Source organism: Cetorhinus maximus, chromosome 3, assembly GCF_964194155.1.
Source record: "Cetorhinus maximus chromosome 3, sCetMax3.hap1.1, whole genome shotgun sequence".
NCBI lineage: Eukaryota > Metazoa > Chordata > Chondrichthyes > Lamniformes > Cetorhinidae > Cetorhinus > Cetorhinus maximus.
This window is the reverse complement of record NC_135881.1, coordinates 155250312-155266068: the sequence shown is the minus strand read 5'-3', so window position 1 is coordinate 155266068 and position 15757 is coordinate 155250312. Positions and strand designations below refer to the sequence as shown.

General features: G+C 42.8%; 1 protein-coding gene across 2 annotated transcripts in view; it reads right to left on the bottom strand.

Annotated features, from left to right (window-relative positions):
• Positions 1-15757, bottom strand: part of fbxl7 (F-box and leucine-rich repeat protein 7) — a 398497-nt gene that overhangs the window by 309129 nt on the left and 73611 nt on the right. For both annotated transcript variants that reach the window (XM_078539135.1, XM_078539136.1), the window contains one exon: positions 4155-4244. In XM_078539135.1, the coding sequence (XP_078395261.1) occupies positions 4155-4244 (90 nt within the window). Of the gene's footprint in view, positions 1-4154; positions 4245-15757 lie in introns of those variants that run through there.

The window sequence follows — 15757 nt, the reverse complement described above, 5'->3', positions numbered from 1 at the left end:
GGGGGGGGGGGGGGGGGGGGGGCGCATCGGGGTGGTAGATTTGGCAAAGTAGAGCATAGTCATCATTGCAACTAGTAACAGAAGAAATATGCTTAGCTGACAAAAGACATTCTCTTTGCCAGAAGACAGACAGCATTACAGAAGCAGCAAAACATTTTCATAGAATAAAAAGGAGGCCATTCACTCCTTCATGTCTGTGCCGACTCTCTGAAGGCTATCCAATTAGTTCCACATCCCTGCCCTTTCCCCATAATGCAGCATCCTTTTATGGCCTTTTCAAGTATTAATCCAATTTGCGTTTGAAAGTCACGATTGATCTGTTTCAACCACACTTTTTGGCAATGAATTCCAGATCACAACAACTCGCTGCGTAAATGTTTTTTCCCTCTTGTCGCCTCCAGTTCTTTTGTCAATTACCTTCAATCTGGTGACTGACTCTTCAGCCACTGGCAAGAGTTTCTCCTTATTTACTTCATCAAAATCCTTCAAGATTTTGAACACCTTAATTAAATCTCTCCTTAACCTTCCCTGCTTTAAGGAGAGCAACCCAGTTTCTCTAATCTCTCTACACAGCTGTAGTCTTGTAAACTGACAATCTCTTCTGCACGCTAAGGTTTTGACATGCTTCCTAAAGTGCTGTACTCAGTTGATGGATTCAGTCTAAAGTAAAATATAGGCCTGAATTTTGCCTTTGGTGGGTGCGCCCAACCAGGGGGCCCAGGAATGGTCGGGAAACGGAATGCCGAACATGATCGACCCCCAACCGCGATTTCACGCTGGCTGGCCAATTAATGGCCAGCCAGCGTGAAACACGCAACAAAATGCCAGGCCCACCCAGGCTGCAAGAGGGCGGGTGATGATGTTTTGGCAGGCACGCTTTGAGAAAGCTCCCTGAAGGCAGATAGCTGCCAAAGGGAGCTGCAGACCTGAAAAAGCTAAAATAAAGGTTTCAAAAGATGAAAAAAAAGGTGTCCATGCATCATAATCAATCACTTGAAAATATAGCTGATATTTAAAATGCTGTCCACAGAAATTTATTTTTATTTTATTTCATCACAGAAGTTTCATCCTGCCCTTGGATGAGGTTTGATAAAAAATGCAAAGGCCACCTGGCCAATTCGTCCGTCCGCCAACTGTAAAGTTGGACGGGCAATGAAAAATTGAAGTCAATTGCGCTGTTAATGGGCTTAATTGCCCTCTTAATTCTCGGCGGATCCACTTGTGACTTTTCTGCGTGCCCGCTGAGCGAAATATTGCACAAGTGCGCGATGACGTCAGGACACTTGCCCGACGCTTTCTCGTGCGATTTTACGCCCAATCGGTTTAGGCACACGCCCGTCCGAGACGTAAAATTCTGCCTATAAAATCAAATCAACAATGGCTCAACTGGATTCCTTGCTTTTTTCCCTTTTGCAATTCTAATTCTGAAACACTTTTCAAAATAGCCACAACTTGAGAAAAAAATAATCTAATCTTGAAAGTTTATCTTCATTGTAATAATTTACCTTCAGAGTTGTCAGTCAAACAGAGAACACAATCCAGTAGTGTCAGTAGTGCTTGATGCCAATTATTTTATTGTCTACCATGTGATTAGCAGCACTATATGCAAATAAATATAACAAACATTAAATGACTAAAGCTCAGTGCTGGACCTGAATTGGAAAAATGTTCTTTTAAAAATCACTTAAAGGCAAGACAATTTTGGAAAGTAATATTAGTAATTACATAGAACTTACAGCACTGAAACAGGCCATTCAGCCCAACAGGTCTATGCCAGTCTTTATGCCTCACATGAGCCTCCTCCTCACCCTATCTACGTATCCTTCTGTTCCTTTTTCCTTTCTATTCATGTACTGGCTTCTTTTTTCTTTCTCTTTTTAAAACCCTCTCCTCTATCTATTCCATCCTCACCACCACCAAAATGTGCAAGGAGCTCATGGGCTTCTTTATGACCAAGATTGAGACAAACCGATCAGCTGCCCCTGCATTGTGCCTCCCTTCCAAACCTCCTTTAATGCTCTCCCCTACCCTGAACTCACATCTTTCTCTTAATTTTTCTCCTATCTCCCCACATGCCCTTTCTGAGCTCATCTTATCCGTGAGACTCACCTCTTGCTCCCTCAACCCTATCCCCACTAAACTGATCATCCAACTTTCCTTCCTGGCCCCCACGTTAGCCGATATTGTTAAGGGTTCTCTCTCTTCAGGTGTTGTTCCTCTCCCCTTTAAATCTGCCATCACCTGTCTCCTCAAAAAACCAACCCTTGACCCCACTATCCTCAAAACTGCTGCTCTATCTCCAACCTCCCTTTCTCCTCCAAAATCCTTGAAAACATCATCATCTCAAAAATGTGTTCCCACCTTTCCCCAGAACTCCAAGTTTGAATTCCTTTAATCAGGTTTCCATCCATGGCATAAGACTGAATTGGCTCTTGTCAAAGTCACAAATGACATGTTATTTGACTGTAACAAAAGGTAATTCTTCCCCCCATCACCCTGTCTGTAGTCCTTGATGAGCACACAATTCTTTTCCAACACCTCTCCACTGTAGGCCAGCTGAGTCGCTCTGCTCTCAAGTGGTTCCATTCTTATCTATCTAATCTTAGCAAATAATCACTTGCAATGGCTTCCCTCCCTACTCCCACACTGTTACCCAAGGATCGATCTTCGGCCCACTCCTATTTCTCACCTACATGCTGCCCCTTGACAATATTATCCGAAGACACAGCGTCAGTTTTCACATGTACACTGATAACACCCAGCTTTACCTCACCACCACCTCTTGCAACTCCTCCAATGTTGATAAATTATCAGACAGCTTAACTGACAGCCAGTGCTGGATGAGCAGAAATTTCCTTCTGAATATTTCTTAATGAATATTGGCAAGACTGAAGCCATTGATTTTGGTCCCCTCCCCAAAGTCTGTTCCCTGTTTATCCATCCCTCTCCCCAGTAATAGTCTGAGATTAAGCCAGCCCGTTGACAGCCTCAGTATCACACTTGATCCTGAGATAAACTTCTGACCTCATATTCATGTAACCACTAAGACACCCATTTCCACCTCCATAGCATTGCCCAACGTTGCCCCCATCACAGATCATCTACTGCTGAAACCCTGGTTCATGCCTTTGTCATTTCTGGGGTCGACTTACCCAATGCACTCCCAGCTGGTCTCCCACATTCTGTCCTCCGTAAACTTGAGGTCATCCAAAACTCTGCTGCTTGTGTCATAATTCACAGCAAGTCCTGTTCCCCATCCCTGTGCTCGCTGACCTACATTGACCCACAGTCAAGCAACATCATGACTTTGAAATTATCATTCTTGTTTTCAAATCCCTCCATGGCCATGTCTCCCCCCACCCCACCCCCCAATCTCTGTAATCTCCTCCAGTCCCACAACACTTCAAGATATCTGTGCTCCTCTAATTCTGGCCTCTTGTGCATTCCCAATTTTAATCGTTCCATCATTGGAGGCTGTGCCTTCAGTTACCTAGGCCTCAAGCTCGAGAATTCCCTCTCTACACTTCTCTGCCTCTCTACCCTGCCCTCCTCCTTTAAGAAATCCTTAAAACCTACCTCTTTGACCAAACTTTTGGCCATCTGATCTATTATCTCCTTATGTGGTTCGGTGTCATGCTTTGTGTTATAATGCTCTTGTGAAGCACCTTGAGATGCATCATTATGTTAACGGTGCTATATAAAAATAAGTTGGTGTTAACTAGCATGCCCATAAATGCATCTGTGCTAATTGCCTCGAACAATGTCATACTGAGTTCCACATTCTTATCACTGTAAGGAAGTTTCACCTGAATTCCTCCTTGGATTTATTTGTAACTTTCTTATATTTGTGATCCCTAGTTTTGGACTTCCTACATGTAGAACATTGTCTACATCTACACTACTTGTAACCGGACACTAGAGGGGCACTGGAGTGTTATGCATTGTGGTGTTGATTTCCAACCACAATATATAATGCGCCTTCATATTTCATGAGTTTATGTTGCTCTTTTTGAACTTCACAATATCTTTTGTTCAGGAAAAAAAAGTGCTGCACTCCAGCAAAAGCGGAGTTGGTTTTAATTAAAAAGCATTTCCCAAAAAAAAGTAAGTCTAGCACAAAAGGACAGAGGTTCTAATGAGGACCAGATGCCTACCTTCACTGGTAGCTGCATTCCTTCTGGCTTTGGTCGGCGTGTGATCCGTACTTGAACTCACGTCGGATGAGATGCTTGAGCTGCCTTTGCCTAAACAACGGAGATTAGATCAGAAAATAGCATCATGACAAATAGAGGAGAAAATAAAGCACAATTTTGCCCAGTGGTAAACCAAAATGAGAAGTTATATGAGGGTGCAAAATTCTGACCTTAAATACTGCATTTTACTTCAACTCAAACTTCTTTCAAATCCCTCACTTGCCGTACATGAGGCAAGTAAGTTCTTCACATGTTTGTGCTAATACCCATGGGGCATGCAACATCTTTAAACTGTTGGAATTCCAACACAAAAATTTCAGAGTTTGTTGGCAGCCTTCAAAACTTTCTTGTTCCACACCACAAATTGCACATCAAGACTTTCACATCAGGTTGCATGCATGTACATCAATAGTTTTGCAAAATAAAATCATAATATTTCAGAACTGCCACTGTTAACAGTTGAGCACTTACTGTCGAGGCCAGTAAGAGAGAGTATTCCGTATAAATGCTACATAACTTTATTTGGGTGTATGATGTGAATTCTAGACAGGGCAAATGAGACAGCAGTCAGTTTGTCCCGAATCACATCTGTTCCTCCCAATGAAGCCATGTGAGGTAAGTAAAAATGCAGTGAAGAAGTTTCTACCCTTAGCTTTGTTTAAGGTTTGTAAGAACCATTAGCCACCAAAGCCATTTCCATCTGTATCTGTCTCTTCATACATCCTAAAGAAGCTTTACTGCATTGGGGTATGTAATGTGAGCAAAGCTCAGGCCTTGGCCTTTGCTGCTTTTGCCATGTGCAAGTTAAATCAAGACTTCTTTTGTCTCATGTCCCAGTTGATCACTTCTCCAACCTCCCCACCCGAGAGACTCCTGGCGCAGTCCACTCCATGGGAGCTTGTCTGCATTCCCACAGTTCTCCACATGCATCAGGCCACAAAGCACAAGCAGCTTTGAGGCAATTAATTTGTGATTACTTCACCTAATTCATTTGGAAGACAGTTTTCTTAATTTTACTCAGGGCAATCTTCCCTGCTGATTTCATTATGTCTGGCTTTTAATTTTGGCTATGTATAAGTCCCACCTTTATTACACATTTGCCATTTCCAGAAAAGTCTTAGCAGCAATATTACATCCCCTGTATATTTAAAGAATGCGAAGATCTGAACAAAGGTAGAATTTATAAACCAAGTTTTATTTGCAATCCTGTGTAGCCCAATAACTGTACTTTAATCCGGAATTTTTTAAAAAATATGAACAATGAGACTGCATTATGACTCTTTTCCTGTCAGTCATGCTTTATTGGGTAGCACTTTCACCTCTGAGTCATAAGGTTGTGGCTTCAAGTCCAACTTCAAAGACATAGGGTAGGAATGTGTGTTTTGGGTCAGGACCCCAACGTTGGAGTTGAATGGGGGCCCCGGATGTTTAGTGTGTTAGGAGCAGTTGTCCAGCAGTGATGTTCCCTGAATTGCCTAATTAGTGGTCAAAGGGTGTACTCGGTGTCCAATTACGAATGACAGTCAGGTTCTCAAAGCTGGAGGATCAATAGGAGGCCCTCTTGCATGGCAGGATTTGCCGTCTATCATAGCAGTTAAAGGAGAGAGAGTGGGCATCTCCGTCTTAAGGTGTCCTCTCAGCAACTTATAACACTTATAAGTTAAAAAAATATTGCCACAGCAGCCGGGCCACCATTCCAGAGGGGGAGCCCTTCACAGGCAGCTTTGTGGCTACAGCTGTGGACGGATAGGCAGGAAAGGCCTCAAAGCCTGCCCGAGTGTCAGGGGTTGGGGGGAGGGGCGCCGTGTCCACAGGTTGACTGGAAAATTCCAGTTGTACTCCGATAATTGACCTTAATTGGCCTGTTACTTATCTTAATTACCTTCTTCTAGGATTCAACAGCCACCAAACATGACATCCTGAGCCTCCTAAGACACCAGTGTTCAGACATGCCAGGGAAACATACTGTCTGCCTGTGGACCCTGATTTGTAGGTAGTACCGCCTGTGAGTTCCACCCACCCCCTCCCCCTTTCTGCTGGGGGGGGGGGGGGGGGTGTGCCACCCCAATCCCACTGCCACGAAAATGCCCTGGTGCTGGCAAATATGCACGCCGGTCAGCGGTGGGAAATTACGTGCCCACCCACCTCTGTACTTGACCCCACACTAGGGTGAAAATTCAGCACTTAAGCACAAAATCTAGGCTGATACTCCAGGGTACTACTGAAAGAAAGAATGCTGAGATGCTAAACGGAGGCCCCATCTTCCTGCTTGGTGGACATAAAAGTTCCCATGAAACTACTTCAAAGAAGAGCAATGGAATTATCTCCAGCATCCTGGCTAATATTTAACCCTTAATCAACACCACTTAAAGCAGGCTATCTGGTCAGTTTCATTTGTTGTTTATGGGAGCTTCCCTACATTACAACAGCTACATGTCAAAGGCACTTAATTGGCTGTAAAGTGCTTCAGGACATTCGGAGGTCACAAAAGGTGTTTACAAGTGTAAGTCTTTCTTTCTTTTTCATACCAAGTTACAGTACTTTTAAGATCTCGAGCTTAATTTGATAAGTATAGCTACATCGCTATTAATATGATGTCTGTTTAATCTCTCATGCTGAAGGACAATAAATTAGATTTTAAATTCTCTTGCGCCGCACTATAATGTGTCAATGTTTCATTACAATTCGAAGTATGAAGAAACCCGTTGAGATATTTCAATGTGATAAACCAATATATACTTACAAGCAGTATCACTGAAATATTTAGTTTTGTTTAATGCAGCTTCTTGCTGGCCAGTGTACTTGAGGTGTTACATTAAACCTTGCAGATACATCAGTACTTGAAAGCTACACTTTCTGGTACTCTCTAGGTTTATTGCCATTAACATAAAATATACATACACACGTGAACAACAGGATAAAAACAGAATTACCTGGAAAAACTCAGCAGGTCTGGCAGCATTGGTAGAGAAGAAAAGAGTCGACGTTTCGAGTCCTCACGACCCTTCAACAGTTTTTTGTTTTTAACAACAGGATAGTTCAGTGCAAACCAGGGACGGAAACTCAAATTTCCCTGGTCTGTATGGCCTGTATTTCATCAGATAATGCATTTACAAATTGACCGACATTGAGCAGAATCTTATTGATCAAAAAATACTTGAGAATCAGGACCATTTCAGGGTCCAGACCCTAATGGTGTTTGCTAGCCACACAGTCATAGGGAGGCTTCCTCAGCATTCACTGTCCAATTAAGGGCATTGGGCAGGATTGTAGCATGGGAAGCCCAATTAGGGAAGCTGGAGCGCCGGTGGCTGGCAGCCCCATTGGGAGAGGTGGGTGCTTCTGAGTGAGATAAGGGAGCACTAGGGCACTTTGTTGGCTGCTGAACATGCTTAGAAAGGAAGGCCTAGAGCCATTAGGGCCATCAGTGTGGAGCCCCTTCATGGGAATTATTGTAGCTGCAACTATGGCCATTTCATCCATGCATTTTGAGAGGAGGCTGTGATGGCCGCCTCAAGAGAATTGACTCAGGGGGCCCATTCGACATTACTGAGGGATAATGGACCTTGCTTGGGCCTCAATTGGAACGACTGGCTCCCAACTTCATGCAGTGGGCTGCCAATAAACTCACCAAGAAGTGGTCAGTATTTGGGAGCCATCCCAACTGGCTTTTGTGATACTCTCCTGCCCCTCCAAAGTGGCCTCTAATGGCCGACCATTGAACGAAGACATGGGTTTGAATTTCCCTCCAATATTGGGTGTGGAAATTCCTACCGATAGATCCTCGGTGAAATGTGTTTAGAATTCTCCTCCCTCTACCCACAGCTCCCTGTTCCCATCCTTTTATTTTTTTAAAATTAATTTACGGGATGTGGGCTTCACTGGCTAGGTCAGCATTTATTGCCCATCTCTAGTTGCCCTTGAGGTGGTGGTGATCTGCCTTCTTGAACCTACTGAAGTCCATGTGGTGTTGGTACACTCACAGTGTTACTAGGAGGGAGTTCCAGGATTTTGACTCAGCAACAGTGTAGGAACAGCATGGTGAGTGGCTTGGAGGGGAACTTCCAGCTGGTGGTGTTCCCATGGGTCTACTGACCTTGTCCTAGTAGATGGAAGTGGTCATGGGACAGTGCTGTCTAAGGAGCCTTGGTGAGTTCCTGTAGTGCTTCTTTTGGATGGAACATACTGCTGCCACTGTGCATCAGTGGTGGAGGAATTGAATGTTTGTGGATGGGGTGTCAATCAAGTGGGCTGCTTTGTCCTGGATGGTGTCAAGCTTCCTGAGTATTATTGGAGCTGCACCCATCCAGGCAAGTGGAGAGTATTCCATCACACTCCTGATTTGTGCCTTGTAGATGGTGGACAGGCTTTGGGGAGTCAAGAGGCGAGTTACTCGGTACAGGATTCCTTGTCTCTGACTGGCTCTTGTAGACACAGTATTTATATGGCTAGACCCCAAGATGTTGATAGTGGATGCATCAGCGATAGTAATGCCACTGAATGTCAAGGGGCGATGGTTAGATTCTCTCTTGTTGGAGATGGTCATTGGTTATTGCCCACATATTTTTTCTTCTATCTCCCTTTCATTATTTGGGGGTCTGTAGTGTACTCCCAGTAGTGTGACTGCCCCTTTTTTATTTCTAAGCTCAATCCATAAAGCCTCATTTGTTGACCCATTTAGTATTTCATCCCTTCTCACAAATGGAATTGATTCTTTAACCATTAGCGCTACCCCACCCCCCCTCCTTTTTTATCTCCTACTCTATCGTGTCTGAAGACTATCTAACCAGGGATATTAAGCTGCCAGTTTTGTCCCTCCTTTAGCCAGGTCTCCGTTATAGCAATGACATCCTGCTGCCATGTGTCTACCTGTGCCCGTAATTCATCTACCTTGTTTGTAATACTCCTTGCATTGAAGTGTAAACAGTTTAGCCCTGTCAATTTCCCTTTCTGGACACTTTTTAAATTTTGCTTCCCCTGTAACTCCATGTCTATCACAATGTCCCTAGCTAATGTTCTACCTCCATTTTTCTGATCTGAATCTGACCTATCTGATCCTACTCCTGGGATCCCACCCCTCTGCCACACTAGTTTAACTACTCCCCAACAGAACTAGCAAAAGCCCCCGCAAGGACACTGGTCCCAGCTCTGCCTGGGTGCAGCCTGTCCAGTTTGTACAGGTCCCACCTTCCCCAGAACCAGTCCCAGTGCCTCAAGAATCTGAATCCCTCCTGGCTACACCATCTCTCCAGCCACGTGTTCATTTGGTCTATCTCTTATTCCTGCACGTGGAACAGGGAGTAATCCTGAGATTACTACATTTGAGGTCCTGCATTTTAATTTATCTCCTAATTTCCTGTACTGAGCTTGCAGGTCCTCATCCCTTAGTTTACCTATGTCGTTGGTACCAATGCGTACCACAACCACTGGCTGTTTACCTTCCTTCCCCAGAATGTCCTGCAGCCACTCCGTGACATCATCACATTACCGTTTTGGACTTTACTTACCTTTTTACCCTATATTACATGGGCGCTCAGATTTCCGATCACCTTCATGTGTCAGTTTCAACTCCCCATATCTTTGGCAGTGTCTGTTTTCATCTGGACGTGTGGCCCTTAATCGGACATGTCTTCACTAATGGCGCAAGAAATTATCACTTTTTAAACTGCTTCTCTGGGAATTTCCTCAAGTGGGGTTGGGATTTTGACTCTTTGCCATAACATTTGCAGAGGATTGGCAGAATCTCCAGACGTAATGGGGTTTCTGCCACAATTATAGTGGCCTATTGGGAGAATCCACGAGGAAACTTTCAGCCTTTATGTTCCATGGCTGGATTTAAAGGTGCAAACAAAAACCAAAAAAAAGAGTGCCTAATTTTTACTACACCCTCCAATCTATACAGATGACCTTTGTTTACATAGATAGGAAAAAGCAATTACGTTATGTTACCCTATTCATAAATAAGTTAGTGCCACCCATTGAACTTAATACACCTTTGAATCATGATAGGGAAGTAAATACAATGCAATCCTTCAAAATAAATTTAACAAAATTGTAAACTTTTTTTTGTTTCACTAGCAAGACTAGGGAGGGAGGAGGACATCTATTCAGTACTTTCTCCCTCCATGTACATTTGCAATTCAGTTCATGAAATCAAGGATCTGAGAGTGAAGAGATAAATGAAAAACAATTTTTTTCCACTCCTTCACAGCTTTAACTCAAACACAGTTTTCAAAAGTGACAAATGTTTTAATACCTGTCTGTGCTTTCTTTTAACAGAGGGCTAAATGAAAATCGGGCAGATTCCATAAAGGACGAGCTCCTCCGTTGATTTACCACCAAAGAGGGATGGGGAAGGTGAAAATTACACCCACGGTATCTGAAAAATTAAAGTCTTGTCCATAGCTCCCTCATTTTAAAGGACAAGAATTCTGAATCCCTGCCAGGCAGTCAGACTCAGAATACTTGTCCATGACTTCAGGCGATGTAGGTGAAATGCCACCAGGTGTGTATGTACACAGCCTTTCCACTTCAGAAGAAAAATCCTCCCAAGTACCTACTCCAGATCTAGAAAAAAAGAATTTGTCATAACGTGCATTATTCTTTTTCTTAATGGCGTACAAGTGGAAAATGGCCATAAAATGTTTTTTCAAAATTATTTTTTGAAAAAACGTACCACTGATGCCTATGATCTTATTAAGCTGCCTCTATGCCTCAGTGTTCTACTTTTTTTTCCTTTGGTCCCACAACCTGGAAGGAAATGACCTTGCTATTTTTAGTGCAGCTTAACTGACTGTTTCCTACCCAGTGTTCAAAGTAAATTAACATGTGCCAATTCATAGGTCTGCCTAAAATTTGTATAAATATGCTGATTTATATTTAGCTCTTACTGTGAAATGGTGCTTTGCGCAACTAAAGAATATTGCACGGCAGCTAAATACAATAATTCTCCCCATCGTCACCATGACCTTTTCTTGCAATAAGTGAAGGAAGCTGATTGAGAAACAATACACAGAGGTTATTTGCATTCACAGGTATAATAAAATTCTGGCCTAAGCCTTTGCATAAAATCTTAAAATGGGTACAGCACAGGAGGCCATTCAGCCCATCGAGTCAGTGCCACCTCTCTGGAAAAACAACACATCCTGTCCCACAGCCCCACCTTTCCCCGTAGCCCTGCCATTTTATCGCTTCAGATAATGATCCAATTCTCTCTTGAAGGCCACCAATAGAGATCGAACCAATGCTTTATACATGTTCACAACTTCCTTGCTTTTGTATTCTCTGTTCCTATTTATAAAGCCCAAGATCCTGTATGCTTTAATAACTCCATTCTCAACCTCTCCTGCCACCTTCAATGATTTGTGAACATATACCCATAGGTTTCTCTGTTACAGCACCTCCTTTAGAACCATATCCTTTATTATATATTGCCTCTCCTTGCCATTGAAACGTATGCCTCATTTAGGAAGGACAGGAAGCTAGGAAAAGTTGGAGGGGTGGTTCTGTTAATTAATGACGGTATTGGCACAATAGAGAGCGATGACCTAAGTTCAGGAAATCAGGATGTAGAAATGGTTTGGGTAGAGATGAGAAATAAGAAAGGCCAGAAGTCACTCGTGAGAGTGGTGTACAGGGCCCTAAACAGTAACCATCTGGTAGGACGGGGTATAAAGTTAGAAACAATGGGAGCTTGTCAGAAAGGTACAGCAATTATCATGGGGATTTTAATCTGCACATAGACTGGGAAAATAAAACGGACAAAGGTAGCCTAGATAAGGAATTCATAGAATGTTTTAAGGTAGTTTCTTAGAACAGCACGTTCTGGCACCAAAGAGCAAGCTATACTAGTCCTGATACTGTGCAACGAGATAGGATTAATTAATGACCTCATAGTGAAGGCGCTCCTAGATAGCAGCGATCAGAATATGATTGAATTTTACATTCAGTTTGAGGGGGAGAAGAGTGGGTCCAAGACTAGCATATAAACTTAAATAAAGGCAATTATGAGGGCACGAAAGCACAACTAGCTAAAGTGAACTTGCAAATTAGGTTAAGGGATACATCAATGGAGATGCAATGGATGCCATTTAAGGGGATATTTCAGAATACACAGAATACATTCCAACAAGAAAGAAAAATTCTAAGGGGAGGACCCACTATCTGTGGTTAGATAAAAAATTAAAGATAGTATAAAACTTAAGAAAAAGCATATAATTGCGCAAAGATGGGTGGCAGGTCAGAAGATTGGATAGAATATGAAAAACAGAGAATGATCAAAAGATTGATAAGGAAGAAAACATTAAGAGTGCATGAGAAATCTAGCTGGAAATAGAGACAGATAGTGTGGGTTTCTATAGATGTTTAAAAAAGAAAAGAATTACAGCGAGTGTTCATCCTACAGAAAGCGAGTATGGAAAATAAGAAGATGGTAGATGAATTGAACCAGTATTTTGCAATGGTCTTCACCATAGAGGATGCAAGTAACATCCCAGAAATAGCTGTAGATCAGGAAATAGAAGGCAGGGAGGAACTCGGGATGAAGTGGTACTGAGAAAATTGTTGGAGCTGCAGGCAATCTCCAGGACCAGATAGACTTCATCCTAACATCTTAAAAGAAGTGGCTAGGGAGATAGTTGATTAATAATTTTCCAGGTAGCGTAACACCTGTCATAGGGAAAATGCTAGAAGCTATTATTAAAGGTGTTATAGCTGGGCACTTGGAAAAATTCAAGGTAAACTGGCAGAGTCAACATGGTTTTATGAAAGGGAAATTGTGTTTAACCGATTTCTTAGAGTTCTTTGAAGAAGTAACATACGCTGTGGAAAAAGGGGAACCGATGGATGTACTGTGTTTAGGTTTCCAGAAGGCATTTGATAAGGTGCCACATCAACAGTTATTGCAGAAAATAAAAGCTCACGGTGTAGAGGGTAACATATTGACATGGGTAGAAGATTGATTAGCTAACAGGAAACAGAGAGAGTATGCATAAATGGGTCATTTTCTGGTTGGCAAGGTCTAATGAGTGGTGTGCCACAGAGATCAGCGCTGGGGCCTCAACTTTTTACAATTTATATAAATGACTTGGATAAAGGGACCGAAGGTATGGTTGCTAAATTTGCTGATGACACAAAAATAGATAGGATCATAAAATGTGAAGAGGACATAAGGAGGCTAAAAAGGGATATTGATAGGCAAAGTGAGTGGGCAAAGGTCTGACAATTGGAGTATAAATGTGGGAAAGTGTGTAACTGTCCATTTTGGCAGGAAATTTTTTTTTAAAAAGCATGTTATCTAAATAGGGAGAGACTGCAGAGCTCTGAGATGCAGGGAATTCTAGGGGTCCTAGTGCAAGCATCACAAAAGGCTAGAACGCAGGTACAGCAAGTAATTAGGAAAGCTAATAAAATGTTATCATTTATTGCGAGGAATATTGAACACAAAAGCAGGGAGGCTATGCTTCAGGTATACAGGGCACTTGTGACAACACATCAGGGAGTGTTGTGTACAGAATTGTTCTCCTTATTTAAGGCAGGACGTAAATGCGTTAGAAGTTGTTCAGAGGTTTATTAACCCAATACTTATGAGGAAAGTTTGGATAGGCTAGGCTTGTATCCATTGGAGTTTGGAAAAGTAAGAGGTAACTTGATTGAAACATATAAGATCCTGAGGGGCCTTGACAGGGTCAATGTGGAGAGGATGTTTTCTCTTGTGGGAGGATCTAGTACTAGGGGCCATTGTTTAAAAATTAGGGCACGCCCATTTAGGATACAGACGAGGAGATTTTTTTTCTATCAGAGGGTTGAGATTCTTTGGAATGCTCTTCCTCAAAAGGCGGTGGAAGCAGAGTCTTTGAATAATTTTAAGGCAGAGGTAGAGAGATTCTTAATTAACAAGGGGGTGAAAGGTTATCAGGAGTAGTCAGGAATGTGGAGTTGAGTTTACAATCAGATCAACCATGATTGTATTGAATGGTGGAGCAGGCTCAAAGAGGTCAGTGGCTACTCCTGCTCCTGATTTGTATGTTTGTATGTTTCCACCAAAATGAATCACTTCACACTTCTTTGCATTAAATTTCATCTGCCACTTGTCCGCCCATTCTAATAGCCTAAGTCCTCTTGAAATGTATTGCTATTCTCCTCACAATACTTCCAAGTTTTATGTCAAGTGTTTATACCGCTACTGAGAAAGGATGAGAGCAGCTGCCTGTGCCAGTCTTGAATTTGGGACTAAAACATCTGCAAAAAAAATATAATGGACTGGTTCACTCACTGATTTTTCTCCCTTCCCTATGAAGGAACACTCCTATTGCTTATTGTTCCATTTCTTCATAAATCAATTAATGCACCTCATACATGGCCATACTTCAGCAGAGCAGACAGGCAAGAGGCAATGTATAACAAAAAGTCTTGCTGCAGTCATGTCTTTAAGTGCTTCAGGTTGGACACATGGCAATCAATTAGTGAGCCCTCTATTTTTGGGAAATGCAGCATTTTCTTTTATCTGTTCTTGGAATGTGAGCGTCTTGACAAGGCTAGCATTTGCTGCACACCAAGTTCCTGGAATGTTGGATAGAAGGCCCCACACACTGCCCCCCCACCCCACCCCCCAACTCCCAGACTCCAAAACATGATTCCCAGGGCCAATCCAACCCCCCACTCCCCATGGCTTCCTCTCAGTCAGGCCTCACACCACACCAGACCCTGCTCCACACCTCCCAACACCCCACCCCCAAGAAACATAAAAACGGCCACCACCAGCCCCACTTAATTTAGTAGCCTGGACAGAGAGGGATAGAGCAATCCACCAAGCTGCCATGGGTGATCATGGCCCGTTAATGCTGAGCACAGCAGTACGTTGTTGCAGCTGTCCGCCATGCCTCTTCAGCCATCTGTCACCTTGATGATGCCAAATTGCAGTAGAATAATATTCCACCACAATCTGTAATCTCATGACTTGACATATCCCTCACTTTACTATTACCATCAAGCCAGTGGACCATCCCTGGTTGAATGAAGATTGTGGAGTAGCATGCCAAGGGCAACACTGGGCATATCTGAAAATGAGGTGCCAATCTGGTGAAGCTTTAACACAGAGCCACATTCAAGCTAAATGATGGAAGCTTTTAGAAAGTTAAACAATCTCGCAACCAGTAGATCAAATCAAAGCTCTGCAGTTCTGCTGCATCTGAACATGAATGATGGTTGACAAGAAACAGCTAACAGAAAGACAAAGCTCCACAAACATCCCCATCTTCAATAATGGTGAAGTCCAGCAGCTGAATGCAAAAGTCAAAGCAATCATCTTCAGCCAGAAGTGCCAAATGCCAAATCCATCACGGTCTCCTCCTGAGGGCCTCAACATCAAAATGTCAGTCTTTAGTAAATTTGATATACTCCACATGATATCAAGAAATGACTGAGCGCACAGCAGAGGATATGGGCCCTGACAACATCCTGGTTGCAGTGGTGAAGACCTGTGTTCCAGAACAAGATACACATCTGGGCAAGCTAATCTAATACAGCTACAACACTGGTAACTACTCAACAAAGTGGAAAATTGC